Raw genomic sequence first — 19,807 nt, 5'->3', positions numbered from 1 at the left:
GGGAGAGAGGGAGGGAGGGACGGAAGGGGGGAGGTAGAGGGAGAGATGGAGAGAGGGAGGGAGGGAGAGAGAGACGAGGGAGGGAGAGAGAGAGGGACGGGGGAGAGAGGAAGGCAGCGAGGGGGAGAGAGGGAGGCAGCGAGGGAGAGAGAGGGAGGGACAGAGAGGGAGGGGGCGGGACAGAGAGGGAGGGAGAGAGGAAGGCAGGGAGGGAGAGAGGGATGGACGGAGGAAGGTAGAGAGACGAAGGGTGGTAGAGAGAGGGACGGACGGAGAGAGGGAGGGATGGAGAGAGGTAGTGAGGGAGAGAGGGAGTGAGGTGGGGTGGGAGGTGGAGAGGGAGGGAGGTGTTGAGAGAGGGGGACTGGAGAGAGGAATGGAAGAAAAGAGGGACGGAGGGAGGAAAGGAGGGAGGGAGGGGAGGGAGAGGGAGGGAGGAAGAAAGGGAGGGAGGAAGAAAGGGAGCGAGAGAGGAAAGGAGGGAGGGATGATGAGTAGGAGGGACAAAGAGAGGCAGGGAGGGAGGCTGGGAGGGAGAGAGGAAGGAGGGAGGGAGAGAGAGGGGGAGACGAAGGGAGGGAAGAAAAGAGTTAGGGAGGGAGAGGAAGGGATGGAGAGAGAGTAAGAAAAAGAAAGAAGGAGAAATAGCAATGAAGTGAGAGGGGGGCTCTACACACAAGGGAAATGAAGAGACGGTCTCATGGTAGCCAAGAACAGTGGCCGCTAGCTGAGGAGTGAAGAGTCCGGATGCAGATACAGAGGTAGGAGAGAGGTGATCTGTCCCCTAGCCAAGTCCGATGCAGTACATCTAGGATCAGCTCTAATGAATGGAGCCCCGCGGCAGGCAAGCTGCGGCAGGAACCAGGCGGCATTCCGACCCCGAAGGCTCGTATTGGAGACCTGCGAAGAGGCAACTATGGCGGGACTGTGCCGCTGCCGTGTGATCCATGGAGGCTGCGGAATGAAGAGACGGTCTCATGGTAGCCAAGAACAGTGGCCGCTAGCTGAGGAGTGAAGAGTCCGGATGCAGATACAGAGGTAGGAGAGAGGTGATCTGTCCCCTAGCCAAGTCCGATGCAGTACATCTAGGATCAGCTCCAATGAATGGAGCCCCGCGGCAGGCAAGCTGCGGCAGGAACCAGGCGGCATTCCGACCCCGAAGGCTCGTATTGGAGACCTGCGAAGAGGCAACTATGGCGGGACTGTGCCGCTGCCGTGTGATCCATGGAGGCTGCGGAATGAAGAGACGGTCTCATGGTAGCCAAGAACAGTGGCCGCTAGCTGAGGAGTGAAGAGTCCGGATGCAGATACAGAGGTAGGAGAGAGGTGATCTGTCCCCTAGCCAAGTCCGATGCAGTACATCTAGGATCAGCTCCAATGAATGGAGCCCCGCGGCAGGCAAGCTGCGGCAGGAACCAGGCGGCATTCCGACCCCGAAGGCTCGTATTGGAGACCTGCGAAGAGGCAACTATGGCGGGACTGTGCCGCTGCCGTGTGATCCATGGAGGCTGCGGCCGACAAAGAGTGTCGTTAGCCCTGAGGATGCCGAGACCGACGACTCAAGGCCCCCTCTAAAGCAACTCGAGGCAGGGGTAGTCTGTTGTGGTAGACGCTGCTGTCAGGCAGAGGTAACCAAAGGCGGCCTGACGACGGAGTTGGGAGGCCCATCAATAAACCCCAGAGGTGATGAGAAGCACTGCGGCAAAAAGAGGGGTGCTCAACTGATGTCGGAGAGCGGAGCACACCGCAATGGAGCAGGAGCGGAGGGTGAGGAGGCGGAGACAGTGCGGAGGCGGATGACAACGGGGAGAAGGCCGCAAGTATCGAGAACGTCCTCGAGTGAGCTGCGGTGAAGCATGCAGACTCTGCAGCAAGGAAGAGTGGAGAAGAGCGCAGGAGGGACACTTACCTGAAGTGGGGGCGAGGTCCCACAGCAAAGTGGGGGTTGAAAGCAGGGATGAGGCAGAGGCGGAATTCTGGCAGCAGGGGAGGTGAAACGACTATGAAGCAGAAGCCTACTGAGACAGAGAATTAGGCCATAACACTCAAGCTGCTCTAGGGGGTAGAACCTGGTAGGCTAAAACCAAAGGGCAGCTGGGAATTTGAGGTGACTCCCTGGGTGGTGCAAAGCGGGTCGTGGCAGAAGACCTGAACAATAATACCTCGCAGGCACGGCCCCCGTCGCAGCTCCCACTGGCCTCCGTTGACGTCGAGGGTTCCCCCGGAGTCAGCCACTCACAGCGCGGCTCCCGGGGCAGATCCTGATGACGCGGCGAGGCTCCAATGAACGGCGGCGCAGCTCACGGGGACAGGCCCACTGCAGCGGCCAATCAGAGCGCGCCTCTGTTGACGAGCCACCAATGCGGTCGCAGCCCCTTCGTGCCTCGGCCAAGGTGCCGAGCAGCTGACGGGCGGCAGCACCTACGAGGACACGGGGGGGGGGCGGGAGAGGAACGGACGGCGGGAGGGGGCGGGAGAAGACACAGGGGGCGGGAGGGGGGCGGGAAAGGACACGAGAGGAACGGACGGCGGGAGGGAGGCGGGAAACGGCGGGAGGAGGGACACAAGGCAGGACAGCAGCAAACACGGCCCGGCCGGACCAGACACGGGGGCGTTCCCGGCGTCGCGTGACGTCGGCAAAAGCCAAAGAATCTCGGGAACGCCCCCGTGTCTGGTCCGGCATTGACGGACGCCTCTCTGTTCCAATGGCTAGCCTCCATTTATGGAGCTAGCCAATGAAGCAGAGAGGCGTGTTCAAGTCACCCATACTAGAAACTACAGATTTCTCTGGAGGAGGAGCCTAACGGCTCCGCCCCCCAGCGAAACCTAAAAAGGACATATGTTACATGAAAAAAACTACAGAAACACAACATATGGGGAAAACAATACTTTTAGAGAATGCAAGACAAAGTTAAAATTAAATGAAAATGAGAACTGATCATTATTACAGATTACTCAAGTCTTTACTACAGTCTTTCGTGGGATTTCAAGCACTGATTTGTCTGTAGAGCATATAAATTAGCACCCAATAGGGGCCTATTTTAAAGACAGTTTTGAATTACTGGGCATGTGAGACCTGCAGGACCCGACCCATGTAAAACCCAGTCATTGGAACTTATGTGGAGCGGGAGATGGGAGGAGCCCAATCAGATCTGTGCCCTCTGCCCTGCCTGTGCATTATCCACATCTTATTTGATCGCTCTACCATTCCCAGATGAGCCACTGAAAGTTCAAAACAAATGCCTGGATCTGGTTCATCTCTAGTACCCACTGGACTCTCGAACCCAAAATAAGATGAGCTTTCATGTGGCATCTGCCTGTCTCCACGTTTTAACCTCATGTACCAAGAATTAACAACAAAGCAGTATCCTACGATGAAAAGAAACGAGAGGAAGAGATACCCATCTAGTATCTGAATTGAAATGGGAAACCAGAAAAAATACTGGGCTCAATACCAGCTTCCCCTCTTAAGTATTTGCCAAGAAACACACAATTTGTTCATTTCATCGAGCCGCCTTCTCTTCATTATCAGACATGTGAGAGTACCTTCAAATGTATGAGCTTAGGAAGTTTGCTCAAACATTTGAAAACATTGTGTCTGATTTGAACAACTGTAATGTTGCTTCGGTTATAATGTGAATCTAGGACACATACTGGTCCAACAGGACAATCGAATGTCCTCTGATTTCAAGTGGCATTGTGGTAAGGGCATGAGCAGAGGGGTGGTGGTGTGCATATTGCTAAATTCATGTTTTAAAACTATCACTTTAATAAATGCCTTTTAATGTGGTGATGTGACCTGAAGTACCAAGGTGAACCGCTTTTGCATGGTCAAAAAGTACGTTTTTAAAATGTAAAGAAACTTTATCATACTTTGCTTGACGTTTGTTGCATGATTTACTTAGCATCTATTAATCTCGACTGTCATTGTCAGGCCAAGACACGACTAAGAAGCTATAAAGGGGGGTGTTCCACCCGACAACCCCCCCTGAAGCTGCGTCCCTGAGTGAAACAAGCCAAGCACAAGAGGAAATCTAATCCCAAGCAAACTCCTGAACACAAGTCTGTCAGTCAAAGCCTCCAGGCGTCCATCATGCACAGCCCAAGAGGGTGCGCATCAGTGATGAGAGGAAAATAATCCGACACCGCAACGTGAAATATTTATCTCCTGACGGAGGGATACATTACACCAAGGTGAAAGAGCCCGCTGGGCAATTGAGGTTTCCAAGGCAACGAGATTATTGGATTCCAGGACGCTCCTTGCTAGTATTTACAACTACAATCAAATTTAGAACCGTGGATAGTGGCTGCTTGACCCTAGGGGGGGCTCGCTTGTCATTTTGTGCGGGTGCAAATGAAATAAAATGGGTGTGTGGCTGCCAAACTGCCAGAGCTGAACTAGAAGAAATGCTCTGTCCTAAAGAAATGGGCCTCACTCACTTCACCTCAGTGATGAGAGGTAGGGGCTCCTGCCGTGAAAGTTGCAGAATTCAGTGAAATTTTTTATGTTGGCCAAGCATTCGCTACACGCTATGAAATATGTATTGCATTTTAATGAGATTACATTTATATAACACTTACTACCCCAGACAAGGCGTCGAACCGCTTTACGCTGAACAGCATCCTCTGAAACCCAAGGTCAGTGGTTAATCCAGTAGTTATTGGGATTAGTCGGATGTGCCCAAGGAAACCTTTGCACGCGTTTAATATGTAAACTGTAACTCAGTGCTCACAACGGAGGCCTAACATGGTTACGTTTTAATTGAAATGTACAACCTCACTCAAACAATTCCATGTACGTTTACGAACACCATTGAAACAATAGAGAAGCTTCTTCATCTGAAAAGTCAAAGATTTAATGAAGAGGTTGGGCCGATTTAACCCCACTGAGCAGGGCAGAAGCACTGCAGTGGGAGACCTCGGGATCCAATCGTCTGGGGACCGCAACAAGGTCCAGATATCGCTGGAAGAAGGAGGTCTATAGCTAGAGGTCCCACCCAGTTGATCAAAAATTTTCCAGAGCGAAAGAGCTTGTAGTTCTCTTGGACGAGTTGATGGAATACATTCTAAACCAAATGGAAGAATTAATTGATGGTTTCATTTACCGTGTTCATCTCATTGACTGGTAAAATAAAAAGAGCTTTATAATTTGATACATTACTGCTGAATAAGTCAGCACGTTTTTCAATGGGGACAAATTATATTGGAGTTTTTTCAAAGCTGTGAAACAGAAAATTAAAAGAATTAGTGTCCTACCTGAGCTTGAAGCTGCATGCAAAGGAGTGAACTCGTTCTATGCAGAATTGTGTACTGGTGCTTCTGGAGGTCGAAACTCCTAATATGCATTCTTTTACAACTACATGTTTTTTTTTAAATTTAAAAAAATCTACTTGTTATTAGAACATTGCAATGTTGAGCGCTCCACTGAAGACAATATAGTGATCTCGGCTGCAAATGGCTGGTAGATGCCCAGAGCATCATGATTCGAATGTTTGTTCACAGCTGTGAAGAAAGGCCTCATGGAGCCCGAGGGGAGTTCAACCCCCTCGAGCTCTGCAGGGCCTCTGTTTTTACAAATTAGATCATTCTGCCCTCAAGGGTCGAAATGTTCTAATAGCCTTAGAGCGCTCCGTAGCAGGCTCTACCAGACATTAAAGGCCTGCTTCCTTCTACTAATCTACTGGTTATTGTAAAAGCCTGCTTTGCATCGACAGAAGACTGTTGACCGCTTTAAAACAAAAACATGATTTTTACTAGCTTGACATCATTAGAGTGGTTGAAATCAAGGTATGGAGCCAGACCAAAGGGAACCAGGTTATAGAGGCCACATTATATCAACTGAGAAAGAAGAAGACCCACTATGCATAGGGAAAAGGACATCTGACTCGCAGAATACAAGACCAGTGAAAAGAAAAGAATCCGCCTTTGGTGACATTACTTATTGCCACCTTGCCCAACTCAACCACGTCATATTGTAACATCTCAGAGAACCATTCTGAACCAGACTCCTGCTTCCGTCAGTCAGTTACAGTCGGTGACCAAAGGGAATACGCTGGACAACTCGGTGACCAAACAAGACTTTCTGTCACCTCGGTCACTAACTCCGACATGGTACACCACCTCATTCTTCACCCATTAAACTTAAAATCACCTCAGTGCTCAGCCGCACCAGTATCTCTGAATGCAAGACACACCTAACACACTCATATCACTGGCCACAAAGCCCAGCGACAAAAGGCCTGATAGCAACAACTAAGTTCACGTCTGCCATTTGTTTAAGGTAGGTATCTAGATAACTACAATATTATTAGGTGTCGGTGAATGGGGTGTACACAACACGTGCAACTAAATATGCTGCGCTAACATACCTACAGGAAGCGAGGCGTTACGCTAAAAATGTGCACACATTCTCAACACATAGAAAATTAAGCCTCAAGAAAGTTTTATTGTGAATGAGTGAGAAGATTTGCAGCACAGTCTTCAATCGCATAACCAGATCAGTGCAAAGTGACCCCAAGAATTGGTTAGTTTATTGTTCAGAGGTGGGATGCCTCAGTGATACACTTAGAACCAGTAGCTATCACCCGGAGGGACCTGTGTTGCTTTTCACATGGGGCCGACCGGTCTCCTCATCAAGCAGGCAGAAAGCCCCCCCTCCCCCCTTCCAGGAATATCCACCTGATGGACTTCGTCAAAAGAATTTGCTCGTCCAACTTTGCGAAAGGGGTTAAATGACATCCATCCTCCACCAGAGATTCTGGCTGTATTTAAATGAAAGGATTCATCCCTCCGTGCACCCTGCATGCCCATTCTTTTACAAATCCTGTTTGATTGAAAGGGCTTTAAAACTTCACTGTGGCTGAAAAAACTGACCCAGAGAGGCCTCTCATATAAGGACTACCATTAGTTCCTTTAAAAAAGAAAAAGACCGCATCAAGAACGGAGATGCCCTTGTTCACGAAGAGTCAAGGGAATTTTCGAACACTCAAGGATACCCCTGGTAGTTAAGGGATGTCGAGGGCAGGTAGGTGCCGTTGCTAGAGGGTGGGAAGAACGGTGGGTGCAATACTTATCTGTGCTCATGCTTAAGCCGTTATTTTAGTGGTGGGTATCAGATACAAATGTAAATCACTCACAACAAAACAAGCAAACTTGAACAAAACTGATGTCCACAGCAAACAAAAGCAAAATTAAGAAATTGTTTTAAAATAATTATAAAAGAACTATGCTCCCCAAAAACGGAAACATGCAGTCTCATACTGATGACGACATCATGCACTTTCCTGGGATGTGAAACAGAGTGGTTAAAACTCCTGTAGAACAGAACGGGCCTACCAGAAAGGCATTGGGTTCCGGAGGAGAAACTGCTCTCAGTATCAACATGAAAGACCAGGAGCTGGTCACCAACTCAGCTCACCATTCACTTTGTATGACTCTGCTTCTGTCGCACTGTAGTTGGAAAGGTGCTGTCTTTGTTTTTGATCCTATGTGGGAAGTGTTTGCATGCCTTGGGAGATGACCTCAGAGGTGCATTATCGTGGTATGGGATGCCGTTGTCGGTAGTGTGGGGAATGAAGGCGTGTGAGAGATAGACGCCTAGTTTTCTGGTTTTCAGAAAGCGGACAGCTTTGGGTAGCTCTGCAGGACACTTTATGGTATTTCATATGATCATAGTCTACTTAGCTGGGGTCACTGCACTGGGTGGTCCAACTTGATATTTTGTTTTAAATGTTTACTGTCCTGTGAAGGCATGGTTGGAGAGAGAAGTGGCGGGGAGGTCTGCTGGGATCGACTTTGTTATGGTCCCCACATATCTGAAGGTCATTGTGGGACGTAAAAAAGGGGCCACAGTATGTAGCTAGTTGCCTTTCCATTGGCCAGCAGTACTTGGCATCGCTCTACAGATATTCCATGCCTGTTCAGTTGGTGATGGCTGGTTCATGGGTTATTACAGTACTCCCTGATGAACAAGACAAGTAGCAGACATGTCTTATGTGTGTTTGAGGGGATTAAGCATCAATTGGCTGCAATAAGAGCTGGTGTGGACTAGAAGAGTTATATATGAATTGACATTACTATAATACCCAGGCTAGCCAATGGTCATTCAACTGTTCTTAACTTACTTGGATTTTGAAAGTAGTGTGCTGGTTGGGCTTTTCCATATCTGTCTGCTGTAAACTGTAAATTATACTTGAAGGTGCAATTATGTATCATGCAGTCCTTAAATGTTATAATTCTACGGCCTCACTTATAAAGGTGATTGGATGCAGTCCGTAAGCTTGCAGGTGCATGGAACATCACGCACAATGACAACACAAACACTATTGGGTATTTGTTGACAGTTGGTGAGTTGAGCTATGCTAATTCTGTCCACGTACCTGTGATTTAAAGTGAAACTGTAGACTGAGGAGTGGAGCATGGAAAATTCAGCTGAACTAGGAGCTTTTTTGCGTCCCCCCAACTGATATGGTAACATTGGGGTTTCAGTGCCCCCCCCACCCCCACTATTAGGGTGGAGGAACGTCACCCCCTTGCTATCAGTGCAACATAAGTGAAAAATAAAACGGTAATTAAATGAATTACCGTTTTATTTTTCACTACTCGCCAGCCTAAGCAGTGTTCGGGCGGGGCATTGCGCTGACAGGTAGCCGGGGAGCGGTGCTCACTCCACCAGCTTACACTGTGCAAGTCACTTTGGCCGGCTGCAGGGCTCGAGTCGGGGTACCACACAGGTGGACGGCGTCCCCCCACTTATTTTACTGGGAGCTCGATAACTGGAGCAAATGGAGCAACACATTCACTCTTTGGCCTCTCTGAGGCGAGATCAGAGGCCATTCAGAACTCTGCTCACGTGCTGTCTTCTCTGATGCAATCGCATCTAAGGGGTGAGCGAGGGGAGGTAATAAGTCTGATGGTCTAAGCCAACTTTCGTGACGTCACTTCCTGTTGTGACGTCAGCGTCCCCCCACTTCTTTTTTTAGGACTTGTGCCCTGGCCGGCTGTCTTGTGACGGCAAGCCTGACATACGTATCGTAAACCTCCCCACCCAGCTGTCTCAGACAGTAGGGTGGGGAGCAGGCAAGGGCTTCCTGTGCCTGCTGGAGTCGAGGCAGCCCGCTCCAGCCAATCCTGGTGCTGCTCTCATGCTGCTCATCTGCAGCCTGAGAGCAGCGCCTGGATTTGCAGACGGGTTTGCCTGAGGCTCCATGAGGTGCCGCCACAGACTCCAGAAAAAAAGACAGCGAGCAAAACACGGGTAAGTACATTTAAAAAAAAAATTCATTATCTTTTTGCCCCCCACAGGGTGTGTCTCTGTCCCCCACGACGCCCCTCCATTGTTGAGGGTCACCACCCGCCACTGAATGGCTGAGTCACAGTGGTGGGGCTGTGCAATAAAGAAAGTATAAAGCATACCCGCTAACTCTGTTCACAAAGTTCTCAGTCTAGTTCCATTGCAATATCTTTCACAAGACCACCTTGTGGCTAGGCGCAAAAACTCGCCTCCTGCTCCAGCATAAATAATAGCCCCTACACAGCTTTTCGGACCTACTTCTTCTCCTTCTGTAGTCTTTAATACTTGTATCCTCCCCCTACTGATACACAGATCTGTTCCTTTGTTCTAGGTCTGTTCTTGAAACGGTTCACACAAGTCATAACTCATATTTCCATGAGGCTCAACACTAATCTCGGAAAATCTTGAACTTTCCTCAGTTAATTCTAAGAAACACATGCATAAAGTAATTCATCAAATGTGATTTTATTCATAATGGCCTATAATAAAACTTCGGAATTTGCTAACAATTATGGACCACTGTAAAAGCAGGGAGAGGGGTAAAGTCAGTCAAACATCAGGCAAAAGGGCATCAGTAGATTGTTTAAAAAAATCCCCACTTAATCATTGCTGCCCTCTGTCAGGAGGGTATCTCCGCTGAGCTGCCTCCAGATGTCATGGTTCACCTGATCTCAGGAGTGAGATCTGAAGGTATTTTAAAAAGGTGACTCATAAGCACTGAGACTTGTCAGTCGGAATTTAAAACTCCCAATGTGTGATGTACAAACCCAGCAAAAGACAAGACATAAGAAGCATACCCCATACATCAGACTGTACTCCAAAACTCTCATCGCCAAAGGGCGAGCCTGTGCTCAGAGCTTCAGGCCAAAATTCCAATGCGTGACATTATTAACATCACGCCCAACGGGTTACTGTGCTCACTGTTTGCAAGACAAACACCCAGTGAGTAAACCTGTCACATGCTGAACCTAAGCATCCCGAAGGAGCGAGCCATGGCTCCAAGGTGTTAGACACATGCCTACAGACTGCGGGTGACAGACAGACGGACAGACTCCTACCGTAGCGGCTGGCTCTGCTGGCCCGGGCTCCCATTGGGGCTGCTCTCCGCCTCCACGGTGGGCTCCAGCTCGGGGGACTTGAGCAGCCGCAGCTCGTCCACCTGCACGGCGTTGTAGAAGTTCTGCTGGCCGCCGTCGGGCGTCAGCACCGGGCTCTTCAGCTCGTTCCTCTGGCTCTTCACCAGCTTGGCGGCGGCCACCGGCAGCTGCATCAGCCGCTGCATGGGCTTCATCTTCGGCCCGCGGCTCTACAACCAACAGCAAACAGGGCGCGCGGAGCCCCGAAGACACCCAGCCAAGTCCTGCACCTCTTATGAGAGCCACTCACCGAACTGGCCAGCCCTTGACTCGCAAACTCAAAACCTGGCAGCGAAGGACGGGGGTCTGCTCCCTCGCACTCCCTGAGGGCGCCTTGAAGGATGGCCTGTGTGCTACAAGCACTGTACAACTCCCAGCAGGGTACAGTGTCCCAGTGGCATCACTCCAAACACAACCCCTTGAAGCCTGAAGTAAAGACACCCGCATCTCTCTCTGATAGCTCTGTGCACTTACTATGCATATATCAGGAAATATAAATATATAGGTCTTGCATTTATATATAAAGAGCACCCACTATTCACAGGGCCACGAGGCCGCAAGATTATAGTACAAAACGCTATATAAAAAGATAGTATTACTATGACGACACTGAGGATCTGTTTCCTTCTCTGCCAGTTTGAAATATGATTCCTGGATGGAAAGTAGGGTGCAAGCTCTGCGGGAGGGGGCACAGACTGCCTCTTCTGAACACACATGCAACAGTTGCCCCTACTGACCGCTCGCTCATCTACCACAGAACAGGGGCGCGCGCGGCGCGCTGCTCCCGGCTCCCCTCAGACATACATGCCAAGACTGCATGCTCCCTCGGGCGACACGTGCCACGGCTGCCTGCCGCACACATGCTGCTGCATGGTACACACATGCTGCCTAGAGCACACATGACAGGCGCGTCCTCTCCCGCCCAGACGAGCTAGGTACGGGGTGGCCCTCTCCTGCTCTTTCCCGCCCCACCTGAGAGTCCAGGGGCGCCCCCTCCACCTGCACGAGTCTCCTCTCTCGCGGCCGCCCCTTCTCCCGGAGCAGCTCTGCCCCACTCCTTAAGCCACGTTTGCAGGTCCCTGGTCCCACCCGCTGCCCCCTCCTCCCTCACGCGGTCTGATATATGACTCAGCTCTCACACACACACACACACTCCCTCTCTCGCTCTCAATGGGCTCAGCCTGGCAGCCTGTCCTCTCCCTCCCTTCTCCTCCGCCTACTCCGCGCTCAGCTGCGCAGGGGATGCTGTGAAAAGCGACGCCTCTATTAGAGGGGGTTTCTGCTCCGCTGTCCAGGCCGCCAGGGCCCCCCACCGGTGCCGGGCTCCATGCACTGGAGCCGGGAGCCTGCCTTCTCGTCCCTGCCACGCCGCCAGCAGTCCACACGGGGGCAGGTTTCTTATCTGCTGCCATGGTTTGGGCTCCTGTCCTGCTGGCAGGGGTGCTTGTACATGTGCTACTGGGTCCTGCCCTGCTGCCTGGCGTTCACACTGGAATTCTGGGTAACTGCCACTATCCCTCAGCCATTAATGCACCTTTCAAGGGGCACTTGGGGCAGCAGAGGGCAGCAACGTCGAGGCTCTAGAATGGTGCCCTGTGCTTGGCGGCTTCGAGCGAGGGGGCGCAGACTAGGTGCAGTCAAAACTCATGCGATGTTTATTCAGGATTATTATATTATCACACTGCTATTAGTGTTGTTATACCATTATTAACACGTGAATCATATAACTTTTGTTATGAATTGGAATTGTTGTAGCATCAGTATCATTACTATTCTCAAATGTTTCAATTCTATAATTCCAGGAGCAATAAAACATGTGTTTTAGTACTTGTAATTATAATTTAGTAATTGTATTCGTTGTGTTAAACCAGCAATACTATAAATAGCTACAATATGAATATAAAATGAATACTATTATAGTTAATTTATGATTACTAGTGTATTTTTTCATTTTATACATCATTCGAATCTCTGCAGCCAGCTACTGGGGAATTACTTTTCATCACATTACTAAATTTTCATCACATGAATTAATATCACATTACTTAATTTTTATCACATTTCTAACAGTTCCAACATGCAGGTGAGAACATATACGGCCAGATTCATGAACCTCAATTGCGCTCGCAAAGGGCCAGATTCTGAGAATCTGGCCCATTGCGAGCGCAATTTTTGCATTTGGGATTCATCATCCCAAATGCAAAAATCGATAATAGCGAAGTCGCTAATCAGCGAGGAATTACATTTAAGGAATCTCTATTTGAGATTCCTTAAATGCAATTCATCACCCATTTTCAAATTGCGAAATCGCAATTTCGGGCCGCTATTTACAGCGAGGTCAAACCTTGTGGTAAATAGCGAAAACTTAGAAAAATGCTTTTAAAACACCAATGTAGTTTACCTTTCAGGGGTGCTACAGGGTGTCCTTTGGACACCCCTAGCAGCCTTGAAATCGCATCCTTATTTGCGATTAGCAAATTGCTTATCGCAAATAAGGAATAACTCCCCGCGCGACCGTCCCCCCCCCCCCTTCCCGCGCGACCATCCCCCCCCCCCCCCCCTTTAGGCCCATAGGATTGAATGGGGAGTTATTCCTTATTTGTGATTAGCAATTTGCTAATCGCAAATAAGGAATGTGTAGGAATCGCAATTTATTTAGCGATTCCTACATGAGTCCCGTTTTGCGAGTCTGTAATAGCGATTCCTTATGAATCGCTATTACAGACTCGCAAAACGGGTCTTTGATGAATCTGGCAGATAATCCTTTAAGGCACCTTGCTTTCTTCCCCTATTAATATTTAACTGTACTGCATGGCACAAGTTGGTGCAACTTGTCGCACTTACACTCCCATCCTGGTATATTATCCATACAATGCACAACTTTTTTTTATATTTCTAAGAGGGCAAGTACATGGAGTCACAGTGGCATGCTGTCCTTACCACGGCTGAATAATTCACCCACCTCATGTTGACAGAAAATAGGTAAAGGAATTGTGTTTGTCTTTTACAGAGTGGTACAAAAACAGGTATATAGCTCAGCTCTTTATAAAAACAAAAATCTCATTGCAGTAATGGAGCCCAAATGTTGGCTGTTGCAGGGCCGGATTGGGATTGCAATTAGGCCCGAGCATTCCCAAAAACAAGTGTTCCAGTGACCCAGGGGCGGCTCCTCCAGGTGGGCAGAGGAGCGTCCCCCCACTTCTTCTTCGCAGTGCGAGAAGCAGAAACATAAAATAGTATTTTAAATACCATTTTATGTTTCTGCTTCTCGCACTGCGAGAAAGCAGAAGGCAGAGTTTGGTTGGGGGTAGGCGTTCCTGCTCCAGGCAGGGGAGGAGTTGCTTGCCCACAGTTGTAGGTGCTGACTATTTGGAGGGCCGACCAAACCAGTTATGCTCACTCTGCATTTTCTCTATGAAGGCTGCATGCAGCCTACATAGAGAAAATGGCCTCCCCATAGAAGTCTATGGGGTCGCCATCCTAGCCAATCACGGCGCTGCCATTGCAGCGTTGTGATTGGCTTAGGGGAGGAAAAGGAGGCAGCCTGCTTCCTGTAAGACACAGAGAGAGGAGATCCTCCTCCTCCTCCTCCTCCTCCTCCTCCTCCTCTTCCTCCTCCTCCCCCCCCCCCCCACCCCCCCCCCCCCACCCACCCACCCACCCACTCGACCCCCCCCCCTTCCCGCGCGACCGACCCACCCCCTTCCTGCGCGACCTACCTACCTACCTACCTACCTACCTACCTACCCACCACCACCACCACCACCACCACCACCACCACCACCACCACCACTCCCACTCCCACTCCCACTCCCACTCCCACTCCCCCCTCCCCTCCCCTCGCGACCCACCCTTCCCGCGCGACCCCCCCCTTCCCGCGCGACCCCCCCCCTCTCCCCCCCCCCTTCCCGCGCAACCTCCCCCCCCCCTTCCCGCGCAACCTCCCCCCCCCTTCCCGCGCAACCCCCCTTCCCGCGCGACCGTCCCCCCCCCTTCCCGCGCGACCATCCCCCCCCCCCCCCCCATGTAGCGAGGGAGTGATAGCATCACCCCGGGTGGAGGAATGGCGCTCTCTGTGCAAAAGCCTTAGCAAGAGCCAAGCAGCCGAGTTTTGAATGATTTAAACTTTACCTGTTGGGGATAAAAGCCTGAGATAATAATGGAGTTCCACAGTTGAGATGTCATGAAGTTATAACCTTGACCACTTATTTCTGAAAGTCAGTGGGAAAAATCTTCAGGCTAAGAAAGAAGGTATGTCGGCCAAGAAAAGCTGAAATGAAAGACCACCGGTGAGGACGCCAAGCACATTTCCAGAGATCACACACTGTGTGACCACTCATCCCAAGGAACTCCTCGGACCAGTGGTGGCTACTCCGTAATGGCTGAGGAGCGTCTGTCCACTGCGAGCCAGCAAAAACAAAATGATATTAAAAGACTTTAATTATCATTTCATTTTAATGTCTGAGCCGATGTCAGTCTAGGGTGGGGCAAGGCCGGGCCTTTGCAGCGAGAAGTAAGGGTGGGCACTGTAAATCTGCATGTCAGTTTGGCCGGCCGTCTTTGGACGGCCAAACCTACATGCGCACTTAGGAATCTACAACCGGCAGCGGAAAACGGCACAGTGTCGCTGTGCCTGAATGAGTGTCAGACCAGCCCGCTCAGCCCAATCCTGGTTGGTATAGCATGAGAGCAGCGTTGGGATTGGTGGGGAGTGTGGGAGCCTGTTTTGTGTGCTGCGTGGTAAAAGGAGCACCAATGCGGCCGTCAGAGTCGGGTAAGTCTTTTTTATTTAATTTTTACTATGCCCTCAACTTTATATGGCTGCAGCTGCCGCTGCCACTGCCTAGGATAAGCACTTAAGAGTGTCTGGTTTAGTTTTAATGAAATATAATTCATTCACTAATCAAAGACAATTAAACAATTAAGCAATGCTTGACGCTCTTTTGGGTAGATTCCCTCTTCTTCGAGCTGGATGCAGCTGTAGACTCAGCTTCCCTGATCAGGGAGGTCTTTCCTCCTATTGACACTTTAGGATACAGGACACTGGCTTGAGCACCACATTCAACAATGTTAAGTGAGCTTTTGCAATTTCATTTTCCAATTGACTATCAATGGGGACACATCCGGTGGAAATAGTAACACCCGATTTCGTACATCACCTTTCCTTTCCTGGTGGTCCACTGCATAAACAAGTTGCAATGTGTTTCCCCCTGTAGGGTTAATGACACTGTTCTACGAGCACTAACTTCAGTATTCTTTACTCCGTTGTCGTGAGGTCAGAGAGACTATCACTGTCTGCCCCAGTTCCTGCATAAGCCTCACTTGCCTGAGTTTTAGTGTGGAATAATCAGAGTGGGGCTGAGAGTCCACCATTCTTTACGGTCACGGTTATTATCTTGCCGCACACAAATTTACTGCAGCTTCACAATCTCTGATGTGAATGAGGGGCACAGAGACAACGTTGTGTCTTATTATAGGACTACTTGCCGCCTCTATCTGACAGTACCTAGGCGGCCTCACCACTGCCGATACTCCTGCAATATATGATGCACCGTACTGGCCGCCATTTTGAATTCTCCTTTGGGACATGGGAGATGTCGCCACACACACCCTCTGGGCTGGTAACAACCCACATCCAACTGTCAGGCACCAACCAGCCCTCAACTGCTCAATACGTTCAAAACATCAGTGGTTCCGATTGGCTGCCCCAGAGCCCAGGGAACCTCTACCAGGTTAACATGATTTGCCGACAATAGCACGATGGGCATGTGAAGTCAGCTCAGATGACTTACCAGGGATAGTTATGTCTTCATCATGGTGGGATTTAATAGCAAATAAAATATTAATCTTGTTATCCAAGATAAGTTTGCAGATGTTAATTTATTGGAAGTGAGAGAACTAGAATTAAGTAATGTGCAGTTTAGGTGCAGAGGATTTCATATGTAGGTAAAGTGACAAAGGATGCTTTAGCTTGAGAGGAAAGGCCAAACAAAAGATTTTAAGAGATGTACTGGATGTAGCAGTCGTTATCACATGGAGAATGGTGCTACTTGGCAGCGATATACCAGCGCCTCCTTACTGGACACTCACTTGGTGGGGGTGGTCCATGGATTCGCGCCCGCGATCTGTCCGAGCGTGGACAGGCACAGCAGAGTGTGCCTCAAGTGTGGCACCACTGGCAGCATTTTAACTAGTTTCTAACGGTCTGTCATCGGCGAGAATGCGCAGCAGGTGGGCAGAAGCTGTTTACAAAAAAAACGACGCAACAGTAAAAACTAAAGAAATATGGAGGGTGAAAGCCAATAACACAGAGTCCAGTGCCTCATGCTGTGGAGCAGCTACTGAGGAACGAAGAGAAATCAAAAAGGAGTAAAGAAAAAAAAAGTCAAATTAAAGCAATCAACCACTTTTTTTGCATAACAAAACGGATGATTTTGCCGGCTAGGCTCCTCAGACGACACCGGAACAGAAAGTAAAGGGCAAAGTAAATTAAAAACCAGCTGCAGTTGATCTAGTGGAAGCATTCACTGACAAGAGATATGGATTAAAAGTATCATCTACTGGGAATAAAGAATGGGAATCATCTTTGCCCCAACACTGAGGCAGACCTCAGTGTTGGGGCAAAGAGGAGGGAAGAGCACAAACAAATGAGAAGCTGCTAAGAGCAGGACTGAAGCTATGGGGATTGGATGCACCAAGTAAGTATTTGTATCAGACCTGCCAACTTCAACAAAAACTCACCATGCAAAGAGGGGGCAGGGGCTCATGCAAGAAGTACCTATGAGGCACTTTCACCCTCAACCCGGCCTCAAGAATCCTCCTCCTAAAAAAAAAAAAAGTAAAAGCTTGCCGAGACTTTTTCCGATGTTCTGGGGTGTTTTCACACCCATTAATGGACGTCAGCAGTTAAAAGCCTCGGAAAATTAGCAGAAAACCACTGTTTGCTGTGGTTTTGAGCTAGTTTTCCCTGCCGCTGTGTGATATCGGCTCCCCACCGGGTGACCTTGTGATGTCAACTGATATTGTGTGTCACACGGTGGCACCGTGTGAGTTGGCAGGTCTGTTGTAAAGCGCACCACTCATCCAGGAGGGTATTTTGGTGCAGAAGCTATATGGGCAGAGCCCGGGTTGGGGTTAGGTGAACAGCAAGGTCTTCAATTTATTGAAAAATTCAAGAACTGAGGAGGAGGTTCCTGATGTGCAGGAGCAGGCCATTCCAGACTTTAGCAGTGAGGTAGGAGAAGGCACGACTGCCGGATCCGATTCTTCACATTCGGTGGGAAAGGGGGTGCGACGAGGATTCTGACTCAGCAGAGGTGTCTGGTATGTTTGTGGAAGTTTATACGGTTGCTGAGGCATGTGAGGCCAATGTTGTTTAAGCCTTTGTATGTGTGCGTGAGGAGTATGAAGAGTGCTTGTTTGTGGCTTGGGAGCCAAGGTACAGGGTGTGGGGTGGGAAGTTGAGGGTCAGCCTGGTTGCTGAGTTTTGTATGGTCTAGAGTCTCTTGGTCGGTTGAGTGTTGTTGGACTTGGCCCTTAGGGCAGGTTCACCCCTAGACTTTTTGCCTTATTTGTGACCCTGTGTCAGTGATTTTTGGGTCTCTGCGCACTTTCCCCTGAGTCCCAGAGTGAAAGTGCGTGCGTGTAGTATGGCTGGCCTGCCCTCCCATAGGAATGCATAGGGAATGTGTGTGTCCCTGGTAGTTCCTGATGCGTGGGGAGTGCAGGCTCGAGTTTGGTATGCTTAAACTCGTGAGAGTGAATGCTGCGAGATGGTGTCTGCGGCATGTGTGTGTCTAGTTGGGAAGTGCTACTTCTGGACATTGAGATATGCGTGCAGTGAGGGTGCTGGAGCGTGATTGGCTGGAGCTGGCTGGCATGCCAGGCTCCAGGAAGTCTGGATGGGTCTGCCCGGTGGTGAGTGGGAGATTAGCATGAGTGATGTGTGGGAGGAGTGTACCTGTGTCCTGGATGGGCTGGGTTTTCCCCACACAATGCTGGCTCCGCCCCCCTGTGGTGTGTCTAACGACCCTAGCCTCCCCAGTGAAAGAAATGGGTGGTTGGGCCATCAAGAGTGCTCCAGAACCAGCTGCGACTGGTTTTTCCCCCACCCTGCACCCTGAAACAAAGGATTTGTCAGTATAAGAAGGGGCTGTGTCCCCACTGAAAATGTTCTACTTTGGGATCCTGCCAGAGGGGGCTTTTGCTGCTGCTGGGGCCAGGAGGACCACCACTTGGGGAGTCTCCCTGCCTGGAGACCCAGTGTGCTGGCTCTGGCCCAGCCTTGCCCCCCTGCCTGCCTCCAGCCCTGCTGGAGCCCTGTCCTGTCCTCCAGTGCTGGGGAGCACTGAGGACTTCTTGCCTGCAGCCTGAGAGCGCTGCTCTCTGCCCTTCAGCGCTGGGAGCGCTGAAATCGCCTGCCTAGCGCTTGGAAGCGCTGGATTTTGCCCCTAGAGGCGCTTGGGAGCGCCTGCCCTTCGTTGCTAGCGCTGCTAGCGCTGGGTGTGCACAGCCGGTGCCCACCCGGCATCTGATCGCCCCGTGTGGCGAGTTGGCGGCGCGGGTGCCACCCCGCTCATTGCCGCGTTGTTTTAGCCCGGGTTGTTGATCTACGAGGGAGCCCACTCCTCGGATCACCTGGGAAGCCGCCTGCCTGCCTAAAAGCGAGCCGCCGCGCTGCCCGCGGCGACCCGGAAGTGATTGGGAGTCTGTCCAATCACCGCGCGGCCCAGGAGAGGACGACCGGAAGTCCCGCCTCCATTACCGAGCCGGGAAGAGAGAAGCTGCCGGCCGGATCCCCGAGGCTCCCCGAGTGGAGAGGAGAGCCCCGGGACCAGCGGGAGAGACCCGCCTCCGCTGGAGACCAGCCGGTGAGTGTGGCCGTTCTGGAGGGAGGGGCGCCGGGACACATTGTCGGTGTCCGCCCCCCCCCCCCGCCCCCTCGGCAGCGCGACCTCGCGCCCTCGTGTGGAAGAGCCCAGAGAGGCTCTGAGGGCCATTTCGGTCGTGAGCCGGCGAGGCTCTTGGCAAGCATCATCCCTTTGAGTCCCCAGAGCGAGGGACCCCACAGCCCAGCGAGGCTGCACCTTTTGTTGCTGGAGCCCTGAGAGGCTCAGCAGCACGCGTGTTTGTTTGAGAGCCTGAGAGAGGCTCACCAGTGCCACAGTGGTGGTTCTTCGAGCCCAGAGAGGCTCCAACGTTGCCCTAACTTTCCCTGCTCCAGTTGCCCAGCACTTTGTGGGCAACTGCCACGTTTAGGCCCTGACATTGGGACACCGGGACAGTCACAGGTGGTGACTGGTGAGTTTGGCGCAATTATATTTTCTCTGCACCTCTGAATGTATTGTTTATGCGTCATGTGCCTTTACACCTCTGAATG

General features: G+C 50.6%; 1 protein-coding gene across 3 annotated transcripts in view; it reads right to left on the bottom strand.

Moving 5' to 3' along the window:
- Positions 1-19,807, bottom strand: part of AP3B2 (adaptor related protein complex 3 subunit beta 2) — a 412,426-nt gene that overhangs the window by 334,999 nt on the left and 57,620 nt on the right. For 2 of the 3 annotated variants that reach the window (XM_086959192.1, XM_086959193.1), the window contains exon 1: positions 10,351-11,519. The exons of the other annotated variant lie outside the window; for it this stretch is intronic. In XM_086959192.1, coding sequence (XP_086815318.1) covers positions 10,351-10,583 — 233 coding nt within the window. In that variant the 5' untranslated portion in view covers positions 10,584-11,519. Of the gene's footprint in view, positions 1-10,350; positions 11,520-19,807 lie in introns of those variants that run through there. 3 annotated transcript variants of the gene reach the window in all.

The sequence above is a fragment of the Lissotriton vulgaris genome, chromosome 2_2 (genome assembly GCF_964263255.1).
Source record: "Lissotriton vulgaris chromosome 2_2, aLisVul1.2, whole genome shotgun sequence".
Taxonomy (NCBI): Eukaryota; Metazoa; Chordata; class Amphibia; order Caudata; family Salamandridae; genus Lissotriton; species Lissotriton vulgaris.
The sequence above is the reverse complement of the archived record's forward strand: the minus strand, read 5'-3'. Positions and strand labels throughout refer to the sequence as shown.